Consider the following 24,383-nt stretch of genomic DNA (forward strand, 5'->3'; position numbering starts at 1 on the left):
CATAGTCTGCAGGACCACTGCAGAGGTTCCTTACCATAGGCAAACCCACCAAGTCAGATTTAAGATCATTTCATTTGCATAAACAAAGCCAGTACATTATTAATGCTTATTTACTTAAAAACAAAAATGTATTAAAATTTTATTTTCTATTTTGTTTTACTTCTTTTATTTATCTCTATGAAGATGAGGAGAGCCTGGTCGAGGACAAAGCAGAAAGGCTGGAAGTTCAATACACACAGTGTATGTTTAGTTCTTTGTTAAGTTGACACAAGCTAGAGTCATGTAAGAAGAGGAAACAACAGCTGAGAAACTTCCTCTACCAGAATGGCCTGTAGACAACTCTGTGGGTTGTTTTCTTAACTAATAATTGATGTGGGATGATCTAACCCATAGATGGTGCCATTCCTGGGTAGGTGGTCCTGGCTGTCTAAGAAAACAGGCCAAGATAACCCAGGAACAAGCCAGTAAACAGCACTCCTCCATGGCATCGGCTTCAAGTTCTAATCCAGGTTCTAGCCTGACTTTCCTCAGAGATGAACTGTTACATGAAACTGTAAGATGAAATAAGCCCTTTCTTCCTGAGGTTGTTTTTGGTCAGTTTTTTTGCCACAGCAATCAAAAATGATGACACACAGCAAGACCCCATCTCAAAATACCAATCAAAAACAAAAAAGTGCTATTATGGTAAGAATCATAAATTAGCATGTACATTCATTTACATACTAAATTAATAGCACTAAAAAATCTCATTTTAGGACTGGAGAGGTGGCTCAGTGGTTAAGAGCAAGCAGACTGCTCTTCCACAGGTCCTGAGTTCAGTTCCCAGCAACCACATGGTTGCTCATAACCATCTGTAATGGGATCAGATGCCCTCTTTTAGTGTGTCTGAGGACAGCTACAGTGTACTCACTAACATTAAAAAATAAAAAAACTCATTCTAAAGTCACAATAAACTTTAAAACGCTCTAAATCCACCATGGAGCATTCTGATAATATTTACACAATCCTGACACGATCCAGGTATATGTTACTTGAACAATGATAGCCATACATGTTCACTTTTGTGGGGAGGAAAGTTTGGAATCAGTCTCAATACACTAGATACTCAGTTCTAAAGAACCAAAAAGTGATTATCAGTCTGCCCATTCCTGACTTCCCACATATATCACAAACATTTGCTTATAAACTTCCGTTCACATGTAACAGACACTAGTCCATAAAATTACTTTCTTCTGATAGTAATACTGTCTTTGTGAAAAACTGCTGCCTGGCTCGAGGTAGAAGAAAATGTGTGCAATACCTATTAAAACGAAGACAGTGGCATAAATACCCAGGCCTTCACATTCATCATGCTCTTGCCTTTTAGCTTTGATGAACACTCATATCCACAGCACAAACTCTCTCACATGTACAGATGACTAGCAGATTAACAGCAAAAGCTAAGGCCCTTAACACAAAGATCCCTTTTTAAATATCTACATGCAAGAATGCTTATGTGCTGTTTCTAACTTACTCTGACAAGGTAACATGGATAGGCTTAGAAAACAGACACTAACCGGTAGTCCTAAGAATACCCAAGATATAAGATACAATTTGCGAAACACATGAAACTCAAGAAGAACGAAGACCAAAGTGTGGACACTTTGCCTCTTCTTAGAATTGGGAACAAAACATCCATGGAAGGAGTTACAGAGACAAAGTTTGGAGCTGAGACGAAAGGATGGGCCATCTAGAGACTGCCATATCTGGGGATCCATCCCATAATCAGCTTCCAAACGCTGACACCATTGCATACACTAGCAAGATTTTGCTGTAAGGACCCAGATATAGCTGTCTCTTGTGAGACTATGCCGGGGCCTAGCAAACACAGAAGTGGATTCTCACAGTCAGCTATTGGATGGATCACAGGGCCCCTAATGGAGGAGCTAGAGAAAGTATCCAAGGAGCTAAAGGGATCTGCAACCCTATAGGTGGAACAACAATATGAACTAACTAGTACCCCTCGGAGCTCGTGTCTCTAGCTGCATATGTATCAGAAGATGGCCTGGTCAGCCATCGGTGGAAAGAGAGGCCCATTGGTCATGCAAACTTTATCTGCCTCAGTACAGGGGAACGCCAGGGCCAAGAAGTGGGAGTGGGTGGGTAGGGGAGTGTGTGTGTGGGAGGGTATGGGGGACTTTTGGGATAGCACTGGAAATGTAAATGAAGAAAATACCTAATTAAAAAAAATATATAAAGAAAACAGACACTAAGGCCTTTTGAAATTAAGCATACTAAGACTACACGTTATTCCCACAGAAGATAAAAATGTTATCATTTCTATTCTGCAAATAGAATGTTGGTAATATAAAACAAAGGAATACCCATGCTGAAGAATAACCACTATAAACTCAGTAGTCCTCCCAGGATTGTTGCTACAGCTGGAGATTACTGCCTCTTTATACTAGGTGGTCTAGTCTAGAAAAAAACTCAAAATACTTTTTGTTCTGAAATGATTAGGGGCAAATACATTTCTAGTTTAAAAGAAACTGTGTATGGAAATAAACTGCCAAGAGTATTTGTCTCTATGAATATTAACTAAAGTTCATTTTTTTCTGTATCAATGTTTATCTTTCTACATATGTCATAACTACTTATAGGAAGAGTGACTTGGAGTTTACTTGGAGTTGAGCAGATAGAGTAGAAATAACTCAACATTCTAACCCACCCTCTCCTTCCCCCCATTGTCCAAGCCTCTCTCTCTAGTCAGGCAAGATAGCAAAAGTAGACCTAGTAGGTAGAGTGGGAACAGAGTGGAGAAGGGCCAGAACATGACCTCCTGCAGATCTTCCCTTGCTTTGGTGATTAGTAACATTGTAGATAGTGGGCATCTCTATAAATCCAAATGTCTACCCCTACCATGATGTGCCTACATACAGAATGTGAAAAATAAACCTTAGTCATATTTGGCTACTGAGAGTTTGATATCTGCTTTTGCAGTGGTGGCGCATACTTTTGATCCCAGTATTTGAGAGGCAGTGGATCTCTGAGTTTAAGCCAGCCTGGTCTACAGAGTTCCTGTACTGTCAGAGATACACGGAGAAACCCTGCTTTGAAAACCAAAAAACAAAATAAGAGTTTGATATTTTTTATTGTAGCTAAGCCTAGTGTTTTCTGGCTGAATCCCAAGACTTGGGAGTTACTATTATCCCTAATCTGAAATCTGAAAGGCCCAAATTTAAGTATTTTTGGTTTTTTAGTATAACTGTCAATACTCAAAAGGCTGTTATAACTACTTTGATATTTATGCTAAGGAAAACTTTAAGGTAGTCTCAAATCAGTCCAAGAATACAGGGGCCATCATGACAGTTCTTTGATTTGGATCCCCCCCAAATTTCTGATTTTCAGATTAGGGATGCTCACTATAAGTCTATGCAAATATCTAAAATCTAAAATATTTCACAGTTTGAAATACTCTGGCCCCAAGCATTTCAGATCAGACAACCTATGCAAGGACACAGGATCATGAGTTTGGTTATTTAACAGTATTGACAGCAGTATCAAAGTGGAAAGTGATCCAAATTATGCAGAGGTAAACTATTTTATGTCATCTGCACAGGACTTCAACTGATTGCTTTTGCAAAGGAAGTTTAATGCAAACTTAACCATAGTCATTTTTACCCCATGTTATCTACAGTTGATATTATGATAGAAGGGCAGTAGTTGTCAGTAGTTGTGTCAGAGGCCATGTCCACAAACAAAAAACATTCAGAATATGGACTTTACATAATTCCTTAACCCTTGCTCTATAAGAGGTCAGAAAGCAAAAAAGGCTGCTGGTGGCTACTGTCTGCATTAGAAGTAACTGGTTACTTTAAAACTAGAAATGAAAGTAACAGTGCCATCATTTTGGATAAGCAAAATGCTGCTAGACCCAGAAAAAGGCAACAGATGGTTTAGCTTAACATCCTTTTACATGCCTGTCCTTATGACCTGTTTCAGTTAATGGAACTCAAAATTACATGATGCTCACCAGATCTGAAAAATTCTGAACCTGCTCGAGGTAGCATAGTTTCTATTCTTCTACTTCATAGCATGGGAAAAGGATGTCCCTGGAAGTAACACTGAACCTGACCTGAGGTCTGTAGTAATGCTGCATGGGCCAACACTGTAGACCCTGAGTACACACTGTGCTTTTGTAAGCCATGAATAGCTTGTTAGAAATCATGGACATCTTGGAAGCCTGGAAGCTTGAAGGTAGACTCAGGAGTTTCAAGTAAGTCCAATAATACATAGACTGTCAGCTAACAAATATGCTTTAAAAAGACATACAATCAAAAGCTACCAAGGTTACTGATATAATAAACTGAACCACAAATAACACAACTCAAGTCTGTTGTCAAAATTACTAAGTAACTTACAAAGACAGGATAACAACAAAGAGTGTCCAAAATGTCAACAATAGAACACACTTGTGTCCCTATCTTTCAGGGATAAGAAGCAGGCCAAGAAAGCTGAGCACCCCTTCAGTACACAGCCTTCAATACTCACTTAAGATCTATTTAAGGGAGATAAGAGGAAAGGAAGACTTCCATAGGGAGCAGACAGGTAATGTGGACAACAGCGGGGAAGTTGCACTGTGCAGAAATCAGATCCAGCTCCTCAAGAGGGAACACTCCTACCTCCAGAGGAAGGAACACTTACAATGTCCATCCAGCATAATGTCAAATGCAACTAATAAATCAACATCAGTATTTCTCAATTTCCAATGAGACTGTCTTGACTACCCTGGAACCACCTGACTATTCTATAGAAGGAACTTGAGAGGAGGGAAGACAGAGCCAGTTCCTATGCTTCTGGGCTCAGAAGATCAACATCTGAACCTGGCACAGACACTAAGGTGTATCCACATTAAGGAGGTGTGGGACAGAGAACGGAGGTATGTCAGACAACCACAGGCTATGGAGCCCGGTACTCACCAACACCCATGAGTTTGCCTTCCTCACATTTTCCTGCTCTTCTATAAGGAGGCAGGTTTTTATGGCTAGCTCTGTGGATGCACTGAGTAGAGGTTATGTGTGTCACTTCCAGGCCAGCATGTGAGCCAGGGTATTACCATACAGATCTCTTCTGCTGACTCAGTGGGAACTAGTTAGAGGGAAGTCTCTCTCAGCAAGGGTTTCTAAGTGCCTACAGGGACATCTAACTGTAGTGCCTGGAAGGAATAAAAGTTTAGATTGCTTCTTAAACCAAGTGAGTAATCACAGAATGGCACAGTTAAGGTGAACCGAGGATGGGGGTGCTGTGAGGACTAAATGCAAAACTGACAGCTAGTTATGTCAAAATTTTTGGTAATTGCTTCAGAAAAAGTCAGAAAATATTCGACAGGAACAGCCAGACATTAGTACCCTAAGACAATGGGAAGAGTGACTCAAGGAGTGGCTTCAATAGGCTCTGTGATATCTGCTCAGACCCTGGCTCAGACAATTACTCTTCCATTGCCCAAGAGGGACGGCTGCTGGTGACCTTTAGGAAACTCCTCCAGCAAGGACCTGTTTTCAGTGCAGAGGTTAAATGGGAGCCACCAGCTGAGGCTTTTGAAATAAATGTAGCCAATGTAATTTCTCCCTTTGTCCACTTTTACTTTGTAATAGATACTGATCTTAATGGAACTCTCTAATAAGCTTCTTACATGTATAGCTCCACCCTAGTTTCGCACATTGTCCAGCCTAAGATACAGGTCACCACACCAACAGACCTCTCAGTATATCTACTGCTAGCTCAACTTTATTGCTTTAAGAACATTTCTTCAGCCATACTTTATTTCCTAAAATCTTCTAAATGAGCAAAAGCAGCTAAGAAACAAGAGAGGAAGGAACGCATCTTAACTTTCACTGAGATTAGGAAACTCCTGATACCAAAGTATGATTAAAACCATCTTTACAAACAAACTACAAATGAAATCAGTAATGAATCCAAGGGTAAAAAACTCCAACAGAAATACTAGCATATCAGTTCCAATAATATACTGGAAAGATTATATATACCATGTCCAAATGGGATCTATCCCAGGAATAAAGAGGACGCTAAATATAAAAAAATCTATCAATGCAGTACAACAGTTAAGGGAAGCAACATACACAGTAATTTAAATTGGTGCATAAAACCTCTGGCTAAGTTTAATACTCCTTAATGACAAAAATAAGTAAATAAGGAATAGACGATAAATGGAGAAGAATTCATTCATCTTCTATAGAAAGAGGTCTGGTCTTTGCCCTAAATTACAGGTAATGGCAACACTTGGAATATCCTGTTGACGAACTGTCCCGTTAATGTGGAGGTTTTGACCATGATAACCTAACAAGATAATTTATGATAAGGGCTTTGGCTTGCAACAATCTCAACCTTTAGAGGAAATGGAGATTCAATGTATTAGCATGAATCAGGAATGATTCTTGCCTACTAAGGGAAGTGGTATGTTATAGTGACCAAATAAAATACCTAGAAGAGTCTGGGTGAGCGCCCCTTGCTAGTGACACAGTATTGTCATACTCTATAGCCAACAAAACAACTAAAAACTCTATGCTGGAGCCAGACTTCCATAAAGCCTCTTTCTTTGGCTGGTTCTGACTCTTACCATTCAGTTAGGACCATGGTAGAATTGGCAATTTGTAACCAGATGGTCTAAACTCAGGTAATTCTGGGACCCTTGAGCCTGCATGCGTGTACCTTGCGTTAGGTCTTTGTTACAACAATGAGAAACAGAAAAATACACTGGTGAACGATGAAAAGCTTTCCCTATTACAACAAGCAAGACTCAAATGACTATTTTCACTACTGTTCTCTAAGATTTTACCGTAAGCTCTAGCTAGGGCAGCTGGGAGATGGGGGAAGGTGGCCAAATTGAATAGAAGTAAAACTATGGTGCAAATGACATGATCTTAAAAAAAAAAAAAATCAGTGTTTATGAGCACATAAGCGGAGGTCAGAAAGAACACATGCTGCTCTCTGACAAAGGAAAAACCACATGAAGGAAGCTACAGAGAGTGCTTATGGACCTCACCAAAACCACAAAGTTTCGGATCCTGAGAGCTGTGAGAAAATAACTCCTGCTGTTTCAGCTACCCAACTCATAGCACTACAGACTAACACAGCTTAGGAAATGGGAAGATCTTATGCTTACAAAGCCCTCAAGACAAGTGATAAAACCACCAACCAACTCATTCTTTAGATTTAATGGATTCATTGTCCAAAGTCCGTTGGCTTTTTTTTCCCCTGTAGATGTGAAAAAGCTAATCTCCAAATTCCTATACACTTAAAGCTGTTTTTAAAACTACTAAGAAAGGACACAGGATTCATAGTATCCCATTTCAAAGCAGTACAGAGTTACATGTGTAACTGGTATAGCTGGACAGATGGCTCAGCAGCTAAGCCTTGAAGATGACCTGGGTTTGGCCTCTACCATCCAAATGACAGCTCATTAAATCCTGTAAATCCAGCTCCAGGGGATCCTACCACCTCTGGACTCCATGGGTCCCATACCCACATGATCACACATACACTTAAAAATAATAAACTTCATAAAACTGTGATTCTAATATAGAGACAGACATAGAGTCTAATTATAGAGAACTGGCAGTCAGCTGGATTCCCTAAGGCACCAATACAACCTGAGAGCTTGGGCAACTGGATTTCTAAACATGGGAGAGTGAAGATAAGTCTTGCACTACACCATATACAAAACATAAGTTCAAAATGGACCAAAAATTTACAAAAAGAGGCAATGTTGAATTTTTATGACCTCAATTTGGCAGTAGATTCTTGTGCAAGACACAAGACCACATAAAACAACAAATATTTGATATTTCATAAAAATTAAAACCACTTACATATTAATTAACACATCATTAGCAAAGTGAAAACAATCTACAGATTTTAAATTATGTCTGGTAATGGTTTTGTATATATAGAACTGGAATACACACACACACACACACACACACACACACACAAATCTGTAAATTTAACAAAGACGCAAACAACTTAGAAACAAGGGCTTAAAAAATACACACACACACACACACACACACACACACACACACACAAATCTGTAAATTTAACAAAGACGCAAACAACTTAGAAACAAGGGCTTAAAAAATACATGTTTTTCAATAACATAGAAATGGCCAACAAATGAGGAGATTCTTGACTCCTTTGGTAGCATGAAAAAGAATGGCCCTCATGGGCTCATATGCTTGAATACTGTGCTCCCAGTTGGTAAAACCGTTTGGGAAGAGTGTGTTATTGAAGGTGGCTTTGAGGTTGCAAAAGCTCCCATCAGTCAAGGTAGCTTTCTCTGTGTTGCTGTTAGTAGAGGAAGCTCTGGGCTACTGCTGCCTGCCTGCCTGTTGCCATGCTCCTCACCCTGACAGTTATGGACTTCCCTTTGAAACTGTAAGCCCCCAGTAAACTCTTCTATAACTTGCCTTGGTCATGATGTTTTGTCATGGCAATAGAAAAGTTATTAAAATAACCATTATTAGCCACTAGGAAAATGTGTATCAAAAGCCCAATAAAATACCACTTCATAGCCACTGTGATGACTAAAATAAAGCGGTCAGGTACTAAATACTGGCAATGCTGCAGGAAAACTGTACAATTATATATGGATTCTGGGGATGTAAAATTTGAAAAACAGTTTCATGGTTCCTTAAAACGTGAATACCACATGATTCAGCAATCCTACCCTGAAAGACTAAAGAACAAAGAGCAAATAAATACTTGTACATGAATTTTCATAGCAAGATAGTATTTAACTGAAAGGTAGTAAAACAAAAATTATCTGTAGAATATGATATATGGAATATTATCCATTCATAAAAGTAAATACTAATATATGATACAGCATAGACACCACAAAAACATTACACTAAGTCAAAGGAGCCTGACACAAAGGCCATATAGTATATTATTACATTTATATGAGGTATCTAGGACAGGTAAATCCATTGTCCTGAATTAACAGGCTCTGAGAAGAGAGACAAAATGAAGAGTGACAATTTTAGGGATGTAGTCTTCACTAGAGAAAGGCTGATGAAAGTTTTAGAATTTGACATAGATGGTGATTGTACAACACTAATGCATGGACTAAATGCTACTCAATACTTCAGGTCGTAATTTGTTTTGTGAATTTCACTTCAATGATTGAAAAGGAAAGATCATGGTGGGCTGCAGAGATGGCTCAACAGTTCAGAGCACTTGCTGCTCTTGCAGAGGACTGAGGTTTGGTTCCCAGTACCCACATGGCAGCTCACAATTGTCTATAGCTCCTGTTTCAGTAGATATGATGCCCTCTTCTGGACTCTGCAGGCACTGCATGCATGTTGTGCACTTTAAATACATGCAAGCAAAATACACAAAATTAAAAAAAAATCCTTAGAAAAGAACATGGTGATATATTTCTACTAACCCGATGAATAATTCCAGCAGAGTGAAGGTGCTTGATTCCACACAGCATTTGATAGAGAAGGTAGGACATTCTTTCATGATCTAACTCCATCTGAATCACTTGGCAAAGATTTGCATCCATGAGCTCCATGACTATGTAACTTCATGGGTAGAAAAAGATGACAGCTAAAGTGTATAGCAACGATCTACAGATAGGCACTAGCAAAACTTTGTATTAACAGCATTTTAGTTACCACACTTACACATCTTGAAATTCTTCTAGGGATTTCTGTGGTGTGAAAACATTCAAAAGGCCAATTATCTGTGGCAAAGCAAAGAAATAAAAACATTAGAAACTACTTTCTAATACTTCATTTGGGAATTGAAAATACATATGTTACAACAATTCACTATCAGTTTAAAATCATTCCAGTTTTATACCCAAAGCACAAGTAAACTTATTTATTAAAATTTCATTGCTAGGGAGAACAGAAAAAAAAAAAAAAAAAGAAAAAGAAAAAGATCAGGCCAGAAGATCTTTTGGACAAATAAAAATGAGTAGTATAAAGGTGGGGAAACAGAAAAATACCACACTTGTTCAAGCTCATAGGCTCTCTTAAACCAAGTGAACCTTAGGGCTGAGAGTACACTTCAGTGGTCATGTTTACTAGGCACACAGAGACTCTGGGTACATTTCCTAGCACTGGAAACAAAAAAGAACGTATGTAAATGTACAACCCAGGTGGTGTCTACTGATTTTGAGGGTGCTGAGGCAGGGGATATGTGCAAGCTTCTATCTTTCTTTCAAGTTTGCTATGAAACTGCCTCAAAAGTCTTAGAAACCAGTAAGTCAACCAAAGGGTTTCACATAACAATTTCTATTTATGAATACTCTATCAAGTTCTCATTTTATTATAAATACCTACATAATTTGTCAACAAATATTAAGTACTTTCTACTAATTCTTATACAACTCAGCAGTTCTATGGAATCACAGTCCTTTCCTTTCTCTTGGTTTTAGTGACACTTTACTGGGCCATTTTCTTTTTCTTTTTTCTTTTTTTTGAAGGTCTGTTTCTATTTTGTATATATGAGTGTTTTGTCTGAAAATATATATATATATGTGCACTGTGGATATTTGGTGTTGTGGAGATGAGAAATGGGTGCTAGATCACAAAGGACAGTTGCAAGCCACTGTGTGGATGTTAGGACTCAAATTCAGGTCCGCTGCAAGAACAGCAAGTACTCTGAACTGCTGAGCCAGGGCCAGTCAAATACACTATTTCATCTATGTTGTATGTCTCACTGCTGTCCTTAACCTTTTCTTTTTATGTCTATATTATTCTTACATAATATTTGTCTTTTTCTTCAAGAATTTATCTGCACATCATTCCCAAATATGCACTAAAATATGCACTAAAATATGCACTCAGAAGCACCCTCTCTTTTATAATAAAAGGCTCAGTGTGACACCTTTTTCAGCATTAATACCATAAACTATTTCAAACAACATTGTTCATTCCATCATCAGTCAGTATGTCAACAACCTGTTTTCCCATTCCTTCTGTGTATTTAGAGGCCAAGGATTCTAAAAGTCACATCTGGATTGTTATATAATTACTTTTAATACTACAGTGACAGGCTTATATCTGTATCTGGCCCTGTACATTCATGCTGAAGGCATAGACTCTAATGAGATAGTATCTACAACTGGGGACTTTAGAGTTAATTAGGTCATAAGGCCCAGGTCCTTCTAACGGTAAGATTAGTGGTCTTGTAAGAATAACAAAAAGATCTTGTTCTCCATGTCTATGTACCATGGGAAGACAAAGCAAGAAGTGTTTGTTTGCAAGTCAGGAAGAGAATAATCAGCAGGAACCAAATCAGCCAGTACCTTATCCAGGACTTCCTAGCCTCCAGAATTTTAAGAAATAATTCTTCTGTTTTTTAATCCACATAGTTTACTGTATTTTGTGGTAGTAGCCTGAACAGACTAGTACAAGCAGAGTCTCTAACAACAGTTTTCAGCAAATTCAGATACCATTTTACTATCTATAATATGGGAGTATTTTATAATATTATAAAGACAGACCTGATTCTATTACTTATCACCCTCAAACTGTAAAGCCAGTAAACCTCCCCAGCAGTCCACCTGAAGTCCCCAGACTACAGCACTAACTTGTCCCTCATTTTGCTAAATATTAAAACTTGTCACTTTGGCCATATCAATTAGTTTCAAACATTTTTTTTAATCTTTTAGTGCATTATTTCCTATGTTTGACATTTATTTACTGAGCTTAATTATCTAAAGATGGACCTCCTTTGTAAAGTCCAACATCCTTGGCCCTCTGTTACTGTTCATGTCATTTCTACATTCAGCACACTGTAACAGAATCTCATTTCCGTAATAAGCTCATCGCAGACCACAGACGGTCCTTGTTAGAAAGAACTACCTGATCTGCTTTCCTCGGCCAGTATGCAAAAGTGCACTTCATGTCTGCCAGTAATTTAGGAAAGGGACTGTTTCTCTAGATATAATCTTCATGAGGACAGAATGGATGCCATTCACGTATGCATTAAGCTCTGCTTATAGAAGGCATCTGTCAGTAAATATTCAGAAAAAAACATTAAGCCAGAAAGGGTAAAATGAATTATTTAAGTTAGAGGCACTACTGTAAATAAATCTGAGTCTCTCAACCAGATAAAGTATATATATATGGGGACCTGGGCAAGTAGTAAAACTATTTTTATTAATATTTGGGAAAACCAACAGTACAAGAGAGATATTAAAAGTTAAAGACATATGGAAACAAAACTGCTTAGAGCTGTTGGGTGTGGGAAGTAGGGAGGACAATAAAAGGACACAGGATTTCTTTCTCACTACATATATTAGTGAACATATCCAACTATATACTTGAAGTTGACGAACTGAATAGTATTTGAACCATATCTTACTGAGCTTTTGTAAGCAAATAAACAGCACAGCTGTCCTATTTTATAATAATAAAAAAGCAATTAGTTATCTCAGAATAACAAGCAAAGGTCAAGGGATGATGAGGAGATGGGATATGCCGAGACATCAAAGAGCTATTAATTATCACAACCAAGTAAAAACTTACTAAAAACACTGTTTTCCTCTGAGGATAAAACAACAACAAAAAATAACAGCCACAGAGGAATAATACAACTAGATATAGAATATAAAGATTTCAAAAAGGTAAAATGCCTCTAATAACATGCATATGGACATGAAGAAGAATTAGGGGAAGCTGAATAATTCTGATAGTTAAACATGGCAATTTCTACAATATGCTTAACAGTTCTAGCTATTATGAAGACAATCTTAGCAATTCTGGCAAGTGAAACCAGTAAATGTAAAGTTGAAATAAAGATATTATCCCAGAGTGCGTGCGTGTGGCGCGGTGGGGGACTAGGGAATTGCCTAAAACTCTGAGAATAGCCACACTTTACTTTTGATATCTGAAGGTGGACAACAAAAAGTACAACAAAAAGTTAGTTTTCTCAAACCAACAGGATGCAATGTGACTTGCTATCAGGCCTCTGATTACTTGTTAGACAATGAGTCAAGTGGCTTAATACTTAAAGAGACAAGCCTCAACAGCTACTAGAGGAATTAATTCATCAGACACGCAGCATTTGTATGCTAAGTGTTTCATCAGAGTGACCTGATGAAAAGAAAAACTAAAAATCACAAAAAACTTGAAAAGAGCATAGAATTATCATTTCAAGATCATCTGTCCAGAACAGCAAAGCTCTAAAAAGATAAAACATTACAAAATACCCATTACACACCAGGGGTGGCAGAGTGGAGCTGCCATTTGTAGTTTTCACCATATTAATTTTTTATACTCATTCAATAAACAAAGTATGCTGAGCATCCATCCAGTCTGGACCACTTTAGCGGGCTAACATATGTACATGGTTCGTTCCCACATTCTCCATTTAGCAAATGGAGCTTCTCTGCTGCCAACCAGGGTGGAGGAAGAAGTATTTGAATTGAACAAAGAAAACCTTAGACAACACTTCCACAGCTCTAAAACCCCTCTGCCCAGACAGAAGGGGCATGAGCAGCTCTAGCACAAGTAGGGAGCATAAGCAGAACTCGTCTGACAAGCACCATGTCTGGCTCCCACCTGCAACAAGAAAGACCACCATTTCTTCCTTGATAATGTCACTCAACCTCTGTCAGACTCCTTTTTCCAAAAAACTTTCACCCCAACTTTAAGAGTCAGTTTCTTCTACTCCTTTGCCCCCATTAAGCCTTCCCAGTGTGCTGAAGCACAAGAACCTGCCTCTTGAAATCTCAGCATTTCGGTATGCCTTCTACCAACTGACAGCTAAATTATTATTGCTTTGTAGTATTTAATTCAGCATATTTCACTACCATCAAAACATCATAAACTTCCCAAATAATAAGCCTAATCCTTAACATCTATATATTTTCCAATGTAACTCTAATACACAAAAGGTTCTACAGATAGCTAGCTCTCAAAATGTGATGTACTTTCTACACCAGAAGCATGGAACTCATTACATTTTATAAACTCTTTGGACAATGTCTCTGGCCAGCACTTTCAGTTTAGTGCTTCATAAAACTGTCCTCTATGCAATTTTCTCCTAGTTTATGTCCTTCCACTTTGGAAGAACTATTGCATTAAGATATTCCTAAGGGGCTGCAGAGATGGCTCAGTGGTTAGTGGTCCTGAGTTCAATTCCCAGAAACAACATGACGGTTCACAACTATCTGTAATGGGATCTGATGCTCTCTTCTGGTGTGTATGAAGACAGCTACAGTGTACAGTGTACACACATTAAAAAACATTAAAAAAATAAAAATAATTCTGAATACATCAGTAAATTTAATGCAAACTTACATTAACTTTTTATTTTCAAAACGAACGAAAGTTTTATCTTCAAGTTAGAAATGTTTTCCTAGTTCTCTGTAAATATTTCCAAAGTTTTTCTTCAACTATTATTATTTGAATAAAAGTTAGTACTGATAAAAGAAGTCAGAATCAGGTGCAGAGAGGTAGTTTGAATTTTGTGTCCCATTAAATCCCAATGCCCAAATAAAATGGGCATGATTTCATCTCTGTACAGCTTTTTGAAATGTCACCTTTATGTCTTACAAAAAGGACATAAGAGAGCTCAATTCTGAATAAAATACTTTTCAAACACTATCTCCTTAAGACTCCTACAAATTAAATGCTAGGAAATTATCAAATCTAAATTTCAGAAGACGTTTTTGTTCTTTTGCTACTACTTAATAACGGGGGTGGAGGATCACTTTAGATTTTAAAAATGTTTCGATCTAGAGAAGCAATTTAAAACTCCTAATAATTTTTAAAAAGCCTTTGACAGGCATATATTCATGAATAAATCTTGATTTCATCTATACCTCAGAAATGTGAACTTGAACACTTACATTTTTGTGATTAACACACTTCATAAGAACTAGTTCTCGGTAGGCGCGCTTAGCATGGGTCTGATTCTGAAATGGCCGGCTGAGCTTCTTGATTGCAACATTTCTTTCAAGAATGGCATCATAAGCTGCACTGTAATAAGAAATCAAAAATAATAATAATAAATGTTAAACACAAATCTCTAAAACCAAATTTTTACAAACCAATCAAGTAGACTCCTTACTTTTTCCAACTAGACTGTTACCCAAGATCCACTGAGTGTATGTGGGCACTAGGACACAAGTTCTTTTTGTCTTTTATTTTTAAAAAATTACATTTAAAAATGTATCTATTTTGTATATGCACGTATGCACGTATGCGTGTGGATGGGGTGTCATGTGGAAGACAGAAGATAACTTTTCCTTATTGGCTCTCTCCTTCCACCAGACGGGTCCTGAGCAGTAAGGCTTAACAACAGGTTCCTTTCTTTACCCCTTGAGCCTTGCTGCACAAATCATTAGTATTAGTCTCAGGTCTAAATGACTCCTTCACCTTGCACATCTATCAAGAAAGGATATGTAACCATGACTTCTACTTATTCTTATTTGCTGAAGAATTCTGGGGCTGAAGAGATGGCTAAGAATACTAGCTGCTCTCTCAAAGGACCGAGTTTTAATTCCCAACATCCACATGGCAGTTCACAACCATCTACAACTCCAGTTCCAGGGGATCCAGTGCCCTCTGCTGGCCTCTACAAGCACTAGGCAAACAAGCAGCATACAGACATACATGTAGGCAACAAACACACACACACACACACACACACACACACACACACAGAATAAATTATTATGTAATTATTGAAGACTACAAGGTTTTAAATAAGACACAAGTCAATGAGTACAGAAAGGAAACTATCCTGATAATATGTATACAAAAGACTAAAAATCACAACTCCTTTAACATTTTGTTTTGGAGGAGGAACTCAAGGTATTAATAAATATGAATACTTGATATGAGGATATTAGAAAAGAATGAAAGTCAGTGTTTTCATTATACAATTCTATTATTAAATTCTAATAATTTAGGATTTTACTACAATTGTTCTGATATCTAAAAAAGAGACATATTACAGCTAAGGACTCTTTCTCTTGTGTTCTCAGAGGTAAGTGTTTCTCTTTTCTATATATAGTCATTTCACAGTACAGAGGAATGGTGCAACAAGGTACACTATTGTGTAGGCTGTATTAATACTACTCAGCACTTACTTTTCATAATGCCTGGCTTACATATACAGCTCTAGTTCACTTTAAATGTTGTACAGTATTTTGCTGTTTGACTATATCATATTTTTTATTTTCCTGCTTCCAGACTTGATTCTGTTTCAACTATTGCTATTAGAAATAATTTTTCAAAGAATAGCTCTGTGTACATGTATTTGTAGACATATACAAGAGCTTTTCTAGAACCTTATAGACATACTGAATCAAAAGCACTCTGTCTTAGTCAGGGTTTCTATTCCTGCACAAACATCATGACCAAGAAGCAAGTTGGGAAGGAAAGGGTTTATTCAGCTTACACTTCCATCACCAAAGGAAGTCAGGACTGGAACTCAAGCAGGTCAGGAAGCAGGAGCTGATGCAGAGGCCATGGAGGGATGTTCTTACTGGCTTGCTTCTCCTGGCTTGCTCAGCCTGCTCTCTTATAGAACCAAGACTACCAGCCCAGAGATGGTCTCACCCACAAGGGGCCTTTCCCCCTTGATCACTAATTGAGAAAATGCCTTACAGTTGGATCTCATGGAGGCATTTCCTCAACTGAAGCTCCTTTCTCTGTGATAACTCCAGCTGTGTCAAGTTGACACAAAACTAGCCAGTACACACTCTGATTTCTTTTAACAGATTTTAAATAAAATTGTTTATGAAGTAACAAAGATGTAATTATGCTTGGGTATGGCTTAGCATTTCTCCAAACTCTAGATTATAATGCTAACTTAGTGATTCTGCATCAGGAGCAGAACTATCCCAAGGCATATTTTCTACTTCAGTTTATAAAGATTTATGCTCATCTATAAAACCTGGATCTTTTGTAGAAATTAGTTTATAAATCAACTTTAAAGATACATGGGTTTTGAAACAGATGTACTAGCTAACTTTACTCCCCAGGGTAATGTAGTGAGATTTCTGAAATACCCGTTTCATCAGAGTGAAAATGAAGATTCCATGAGACATCTCACTAATCAGCTATGGGAAACGATGCATCCATGGACGAACAAGCCTGCCATTTCCTCTTCCCTGATATCAGTATATGTCCTTATAGAACTTTGACCAAGTATTTAGTCATGATTTATGTATCAAAATAGCAGTGTTGGTTAATAGTTACAACTTATGAATAACAGTAATAATAACAATAAAAGACCAGTAATCCCCTAGGAAAATTAATACAATATGGCATTCTTTTTTTTTCACTTTCTTTTTTCTTTTTTTGTCTTAAAGAATTAATTAATTAATTAATTTATTTATTTATTTATTTATTTAATGTACGGGAGTACACTATCTCTGTCTTAGGACAAACCAGAAGAGGGCATCAGATCCCATTACAGATGGTTGTAAGCCACCATGTGGTTGCTGGAAATAGAACTCAGGACCTCTGGAAGAACAGTCTCTTAACCTCTGAGTCGTTTGTCCAGCCCCACACAGTACAGCTTTCATTTACATTGCTCTGACTTTTTTATTTTTTTATTTTTTTGAGAAGTTGATACTTACCAAAGGATCTATATTACAAAGAGAAGAGGTCAAGACTGATCGTCATACTTTGAAATAAAAACTTACCACACTATTCCTTGAGCTCCTGAGCCTATAGGCTTTAAATTCTGGTATCGTTTTAGGACTGTGAATGTAGAATCTCCAATCTCTACACTATAAAAATTGTTGTCACGTTTGCTTCTGCTCATGATGGCAAGCAATTAGTCTAATGGCTTCATCCAAATATTCACCAAGGCTGCAAAATAAAAGAAAACATGTCTTAAGAAAATGATTTTGTGTAGTATTAACATCCAAGTCATTACTCTACTCACTATAGTAACACAGGCTGCTAGGTCATCCTCATTAAGAAGTGTGCATCACAAGAAACAAAACCACCACAGAGCTTAGGTCAGTACATGGTACATGTAAATAAATACTGACTGGTTCTTTAAAAACATTTTTATTATGATGAACTGTTTCGCTAATCTTTAAGTGACTGGTGTAAATGCATAATTATCTTATTAAAAAAAATAAAAGAGAGGCTGGGTTGATAAGCTAGTCAGTAAAGACCTTGTAACATGAGTATCAAGGGCCTGAGTTCAAGGTCCAGGACCCATATAAAAAGTTGGTTAAGTGGAGCGCCATGTGCAGTCTCAGTGTGTGGGAGGCAAGCACTGGAGGATCCTTGGCTATCTATCACTGACCATCAAACTTAGCCTTATTAGCAAGCCCCACATCCCACCAAATTCAAAACACAGTCAAAAAATACAGTGTCTGACTTCTGAGGAACATCTAGGGTTGATTTCTGACCTCTGACCTCCACATACACCTCCATTCCACACATACATAGGCATAAAAAGAACAAAAGCAAGCAAATTAAACATTTTCTAGAGTTTATTATTATTATTATTATTTTCTTACAATGGAAAGCCAGGCAGCAAACTATAAGCATATAATGCACCTATTTAACAGACAAAGTTCTTTTATTGTGACAAATCTCCTAACACCCAATGGTGAGGTCCTGATACACTACAATGGCCGAAAGGATAGAAGCAGGACAGGAAACCTCGGTAAGGTCAAGAAGGGGAATGGGCCTTCACACACTGATCAAGGAGGAGGAGGGGGTTTCATACATTAGTGCACAAACAATACTCTTCTAATGTGTTTAGGGCATCAAGCAATCCATGTTGGTCTTGACCAACATTCTATAACCTATCAGATAAAAAGTCAAGGCTCCCCAACTCCTCATTTAAGTACTGAACAGATCTCTCTGAAGTATTCTACTTCACAATGCATGCACTGGGTGTGTAGGTTGGACCTATAATACTGGCTCTCTGGAAGCTGATATAGTGAGGACTATTTAAGCCCAGGAATTTAAAAGTAAGTTAGGTAACATAGAGACTCCATTTAAAACAAACAAGATAAACAGAATGCATGCAAGACAATTCTAAGCTACCATTCATTAACCCAGCAAATCACCAATCCAGTGGAATTCAAAGAATTTCTGGAGTGTGAGTTTTGCTGGGGGAGAGGCTGGGAGTTTGTTAAAGCAATGATAACAAGAAACTGACACCCAAATGAATTTCTTTTTTTAAAAGATGATTTATTTTTATTTTATGTGAATTGGTGTTTTTCCGGCATGTGTGTCTATGTGAAGGTGTTGGATCTTCTAGAGCTGCAATTATAGACAGTTGTGAGCTGCCATGAGGGTGCTTGGAATTGAATCTGGGTCCTGTGGAATAACAGCCAATGCTCTTAACTGCTGAGCCACCTCTTCAGGCCTCCAACTGACAATTTCTAATGCAAATAATCAACTCAATAAATATCATGGGCAGCCTGGGGCCATGTCATAATCTATGGTGAGGTCAGATGGAAGGCCTGAAAGGTTGCAAGCAAAACACTGGCATTAGCCTGCAGAAGAAAGAAGAACAGTGAGTGGAAGAGGAAAACTAGAGAAGCTACTGTACAGCTCACAAAAGCTCACAATCAGCTCTGGCCGCTTTGGCTCTCCTCAGACGGTGGTTGATGAGTAGCCCTTCTGCTGCTGGCAGACCTGTGTGCATGAGTGCTGCAAGCTTATGGCTAAGCTGACAGACTCGGGATTCCATAGCTCCAAGCTTGGACAACTGAAGTCTTATGGCTCAAGACTCCAGAAGCCAGAGAGACATGGTTCTATACACCTAGGCTGGGTGCTGTATTAATAATACTCTGGGTTTTACTGGTGGCTTGGCTTTTGGCAGCTAGTTTAAGCCCTCAACTTATCTGAAGAGGACATTTTTACTATCTCTATACCTTGCATGGATTCAATCTCTAGTATCAATATGTCAATATCATCTTCTTTTCTTCCTTTCTTCTCTTCCCCGTTTCCTAATTCTAACAGACAAGTGGAAGTTCAAGTTAAGACAGGTAAGAGAGGTTGAGACTGATTCCCCTTCAGAATGAGGTTTTTTAAAATTGCTTTTGTTTGTTTTTTAAACAGGGATAGGTAGATAGTTGGGCCCTGAGGTGAAAGAGCATTAGAAGGGACAGTACATCATACAGAGGCAGCTAATAGGGCACTAATGGGGGTCTGTGAGGGGACTTCCCTTCAAAAATCAGGAGAGACTCTTAATTAGAAGAAAGTGGCTGTCTTCAGTAGAGAGGTTAATTTTTAAACAATACCAGAAAAACATGTACTTTAAACAACAGAACACAATATAGGTATATTACCACCACACTTCAGCTAGCTGATATCTAAGCTTCTAAAGTTACAATGCATTCAAAATACAAGTATCTTAAACTATTAGGAAGGTGGTTCTAAGGCTGCTCAACATTAGTTGTTTAAAAGAATGCCAATTTTGTCAACACATTCAACTGAGTGACCTGATTTCTAAGATGCCATTTTCCAAGGTACTCAAAAATACTTTGATACACACACACACACACATATACACACGCACGCGCACACACACAAACACACGCACACACACACACACACACACACACACACACACACACACTTTATACCCATAAATTTCTATACCAGTGGTATGAATTTTGGTATAGGAAGGAATTCCCTGGCTTTATTTTCCTTTTATAGTACTAGGTAGCACTTGAGGTCTAGTGATGCTACTCAAATGCTGTCAGTGACTGCCTTCTCACTCTCAGTCTGACCTTGCTTCATTTTTATACTGACTACATAACCTCATAAAGTCCTACCTTCTGTATCTTTGGTTAAAGAATGTTCCATGTGGGCCAGAAGCTACTCTTCAGGTGGGTTAGCCAAATTGGATGGACCTAAGACGTCCAGACAACTTCTAACGTATTATAATCTTCATTTTATATGCCATATCTACCAGCACCAGGACAGTAGATAACTTACTGCCAGAAAGAACCATGAGAGGAGTGTTTTAGGTACTTTATATACTGTTGGGACAAAATACCTGAACAAACATTTTTTTTTTTTTAAAGGAAAGGAGTGCTTATTTTGGCTCATAATTTGAATCCATTTTGACAGGGAGTGATCAATGACCAATCTCAGCTTGCTTTCTCCTTTTTCCACAGTCCTGGCCAATGTTACTATGTGACTCCTACATTTAGGGTGGGTCTTCCCATCTCAGTCAATCTAATCTAAAAAAATCCCTCACAGACATACTCAGAGGTTTGTTTCCATAGTGATTCTAAATCCTATCAAGCTAATAATCCAAATTATCATTAGGAGATACCCAAATTTTTGGATCTCTGCCCAACTCCAAGAAAGAGATGAATTGATTAGCTTGCCCCTGCCCTCTTACTTGTCACATATGTTTTTGAGATAATTACATTATTTGACTCCTCTCCACCCCCAAACTCTCTCATGTACCCCAACTTGTTCTCAATCAAATTTATGGTGTCTTTTTCCTAAATTATATGCATGTGTATAACACACACACACACACAGACACAGACACACACACGCACACTCCTAAATGTATAACCATAACCTGCTTAATCTGTAAAGTGTTACTTGAGCTCTTCCCTGAGAAAGACTTCTCCTTAGTTGTCTGTTGTTCTTTGTCTAAGAGTTGAGGCTTTCCCTCTTCTACACTGGTATGTCTACTGGTGTCATCCTTCTTTAGGCAGCCATATTGTTGGAACTTCAAGGATGCAGCTTCTCTGACATTTCTAGGCAGCGAAGCTCACAGCAAACTTTCTGCTCTCTTACAATCTTTACAGTCCCTCTTTGCAATGAATGAATGCTGAGCCTTTAGGTGCAGGAGTTGTGCTGTAAACTAGGGACAGTTGGGACAGTTCTACAATCCAAGGACCCTGTTTGGGATCAAAATTTGACGACACTAACCCTGAGAATTCCTACTTTTAAAAGCACTTTTGTACTAATTTGGATTGAATCTTCATATATCCAAAAATGGATCATATAAAATAAAAGGATTCCTGGGGACAGACTCAAATTCCTGACATTTTCTAATAATAACTTTTGCCGAGTACTTTACTAATAAGATTCTTAAGGCTTATGATAAAATGCTGATCACATTCAATCACCACCAGAGACACTTAAAACCACAAATTAAGAATAGCAAATGATATATGTCTCAGATGCATTTTATAGAAAATGTTTTGTATTAGTTAATTCCACATATAATTACCACCAGTTTATCTTGCCAACAGTGTGACTATATTTAGAATTTCTAAAAAGTTCTATGTGTGAAGAGAATGATTCCATGACAAATACATTTCTGTAATTAAATGTGCCTGCTCCCAGTAGGAATTAAAAAGAAAACTGAGGAAAGAAAGAAATGTGTCAGAGTGGATCTCACTCAGAGTTAGGCATACAGGCACTTCCACAACTCAAAGCAGTGGAAGTGGCCCTAGCTGCCCATAGGTACAGGGAGTTCCATATAAAATGCTAACCCATGGGGGCTGTTTCAACCTTGGTCAGAGAAACTTCTTTTTGTAGTGGGCAGCCGTTAATATAGGGACTCATACTTAAATGGCACAGCTTTATCAGGACTTCTCACCCCACTGTAGGTCCAGGGAACCCAGAAGAGGAGGCAGAAAGAATATAAGAGGCAGAGAATGGATGAGGAACAGTGTTGTGAAATGTTGTCTTCTGGACATGACATGGCTATTGGATGTGTCAAGACAGAAGCTGAGGCTAGCTGCTAAGTCCTACACAAGATCATGCCAGGCAAAATTATAGCATGGATGAGGAAATTCACATTGCCCCTGGCCCTCACTGAGTAGCTTTTGACAGTTGACAATTACTGGAGCTAAAGAATTATTACACTTTGGGCAAGATGGGTGGCTACTAGTAGGTTACTCATTCTCCAGTGGATAGCCTGACACCCATGAACGTATGAACAACACAAATTGGAATTAGTAGATTATGAAAGAAAGGGGCAGAAGGAGGATAGACAGACTTGCCTATGGGCCAATCTAACAACAGCATTTGTTCAATTGACATTCCTTCTTCCAAAACGATCCTAGTTGTGTCAAGGTGGCAAGCAAGTAGGGTAAAGAGCTACAACTGTGCTTTGCAAATGGCATCTGCAGTGGGAACAATCTTGCAAGTGTTGGCCCTCAATCTAAATAGGCAGTGTCAAAGATGAATGACTGAATACTGGCACCCTTTAGAGAATTTTGGTGAACAGCATCCACAGATCTTTACTTCCTTGCTGGGGAAACATACCCTCCTTACAAATACCAAACAGAGCCTCTATAATCTTTTAAGTTCTAACAAAGTGAAGTGCTTTAGGGAGGGAACAAAAAAGGCCTCTGAATACAAATACCAATAAGTTAATATAACGATAAACAATGCAACCTTAAACAGCACTCTGGGTTCACAAGAACAAGAACAAATGATCCTAAGAGAAATCAAAAGGCCCTGAGAGTATTAGAGTTCCAGTAATAATAACCTTAAGGAAATTAAATCATTAGTATACTCCAATTTAAAAAGCTAGAACATGACTAATACTTTTTCATAATATAATAAGCTACTAAAAATTTTTAAATGTTGTAAGTGGCATATGTGATAGATAAAACAATAGCATACAGTAATGTATTATTGGAGGTAGTAAGCTTTGTGCAATCTCTTCTTTGCTCTCCTGAAACCTTTGGAGAGTCATCAAGAACCTTAATATTCAGTGGCCTAGTAGTGGGGTATACTTTTTAATCTTTCCTGAGTTTTTTCATAAAATTCCTGAAAGCTCACAAACACCTTACTTCACCCTCTTTTTAAATATATTTGAGAGGATCTGATAGCTTTACACTACCTTTACAGACTATATTTCCCAATTTTGTTTCCAGAAATGACCAAAAAAGAAAAAAGGCCAGTCAGTCTCCTACCTAGCATACTTTTGCTTGGGTTCCTAAGAATACTGTATACCATTGATTTTTCTCATCCGTTTCTGTTCCTGTCCAGTCAGTCTCCTTTGTAGCCCTTGTTCTTCACTGGCCTTCAAACAGAATTTCCTTCAGGGCTGTCTTGGTCCTCCCTCATCTCTTGTTATATATTCCCAGGGGAATTTCATCTACCCATAGAACTTGTTATCACCACCTAAAACTCGGGAGTTTCAAGTATTTATTATTGAGCGTTTTTTCTACGGCAGACACATACTTTCAAGGGTCTACCAGATAACTTACTTAGATGTCTCAAAACTACCTCAAATTGCATGCAAAAAATAACCATTTCCTTCAAGTCCCACTAAATCTGCTTCTTCCATGTTCATCCAGCTGAGAAATCGCTATCACTACCTCTATAGTCAAGCAAGCCAGAAACATCCTTGACTCTTCACACCTCCACACCCAACTTGTT

The 24,383-nt window shown here is 38.1% G+C and overlaps 1 protein-coding gene across 7 annotated transcripts in view; it reads right to left on the bottom strand.

Moving 5' to 3' along the window:
* Window positions 1–24,383, bottom strand: part of Mapk8 (mitogen-activated protein kinase 8) — a 69,456-nt gene that overhangs the window by 15,278 nt on the left and 29,795 nt on the right. For 5 of the 7 annotated variants that reach the window (NM_001310453.1, NM_001310454.1, NM_016700.4 and 2 more), the window contains 4 exons: window positions 17,681–17,849; window positions 14,873–15,002; window positions 9,690–9,748; window positions 9,449–9,587 (listed from right to left, as the gene is read on the bottom strand). In NM_001310453.1, coding sequence (NP_001297382.1) covers window positions 9,449–9,587; window positions 9,690–9,748; window positions 14,873–15,002; window positions 17,681–17,802 — 450 coding nt within the window. In that variant the 5' untranslated portion in view covers window positions 17,803–17,849. Of the gene's footprint in view, window positions 1–9,448; window positions 9,588–9,689; window positions 9,749–14,872; window positions 15,003–17,680; window positions 17,850–24,383 lie in introns of those variants that run through there. The other 2 variants (XM_030247821.1, XM_030247820.1) reach the window with 1 other exon arrangement.

Source organism: Mus musculus, chromosome 14, assembly GCF_000001635.26.
Source record: "Mus musculus strain C57BL/6J chromosome 14, GRCm38.p6 C57BL/6J".
NCBI classification, from domain to species: Eukaryota; Metazoa; Chordata; class Mammalia; order Rodentia; family Muridae; genus Mus; species Mus musculus.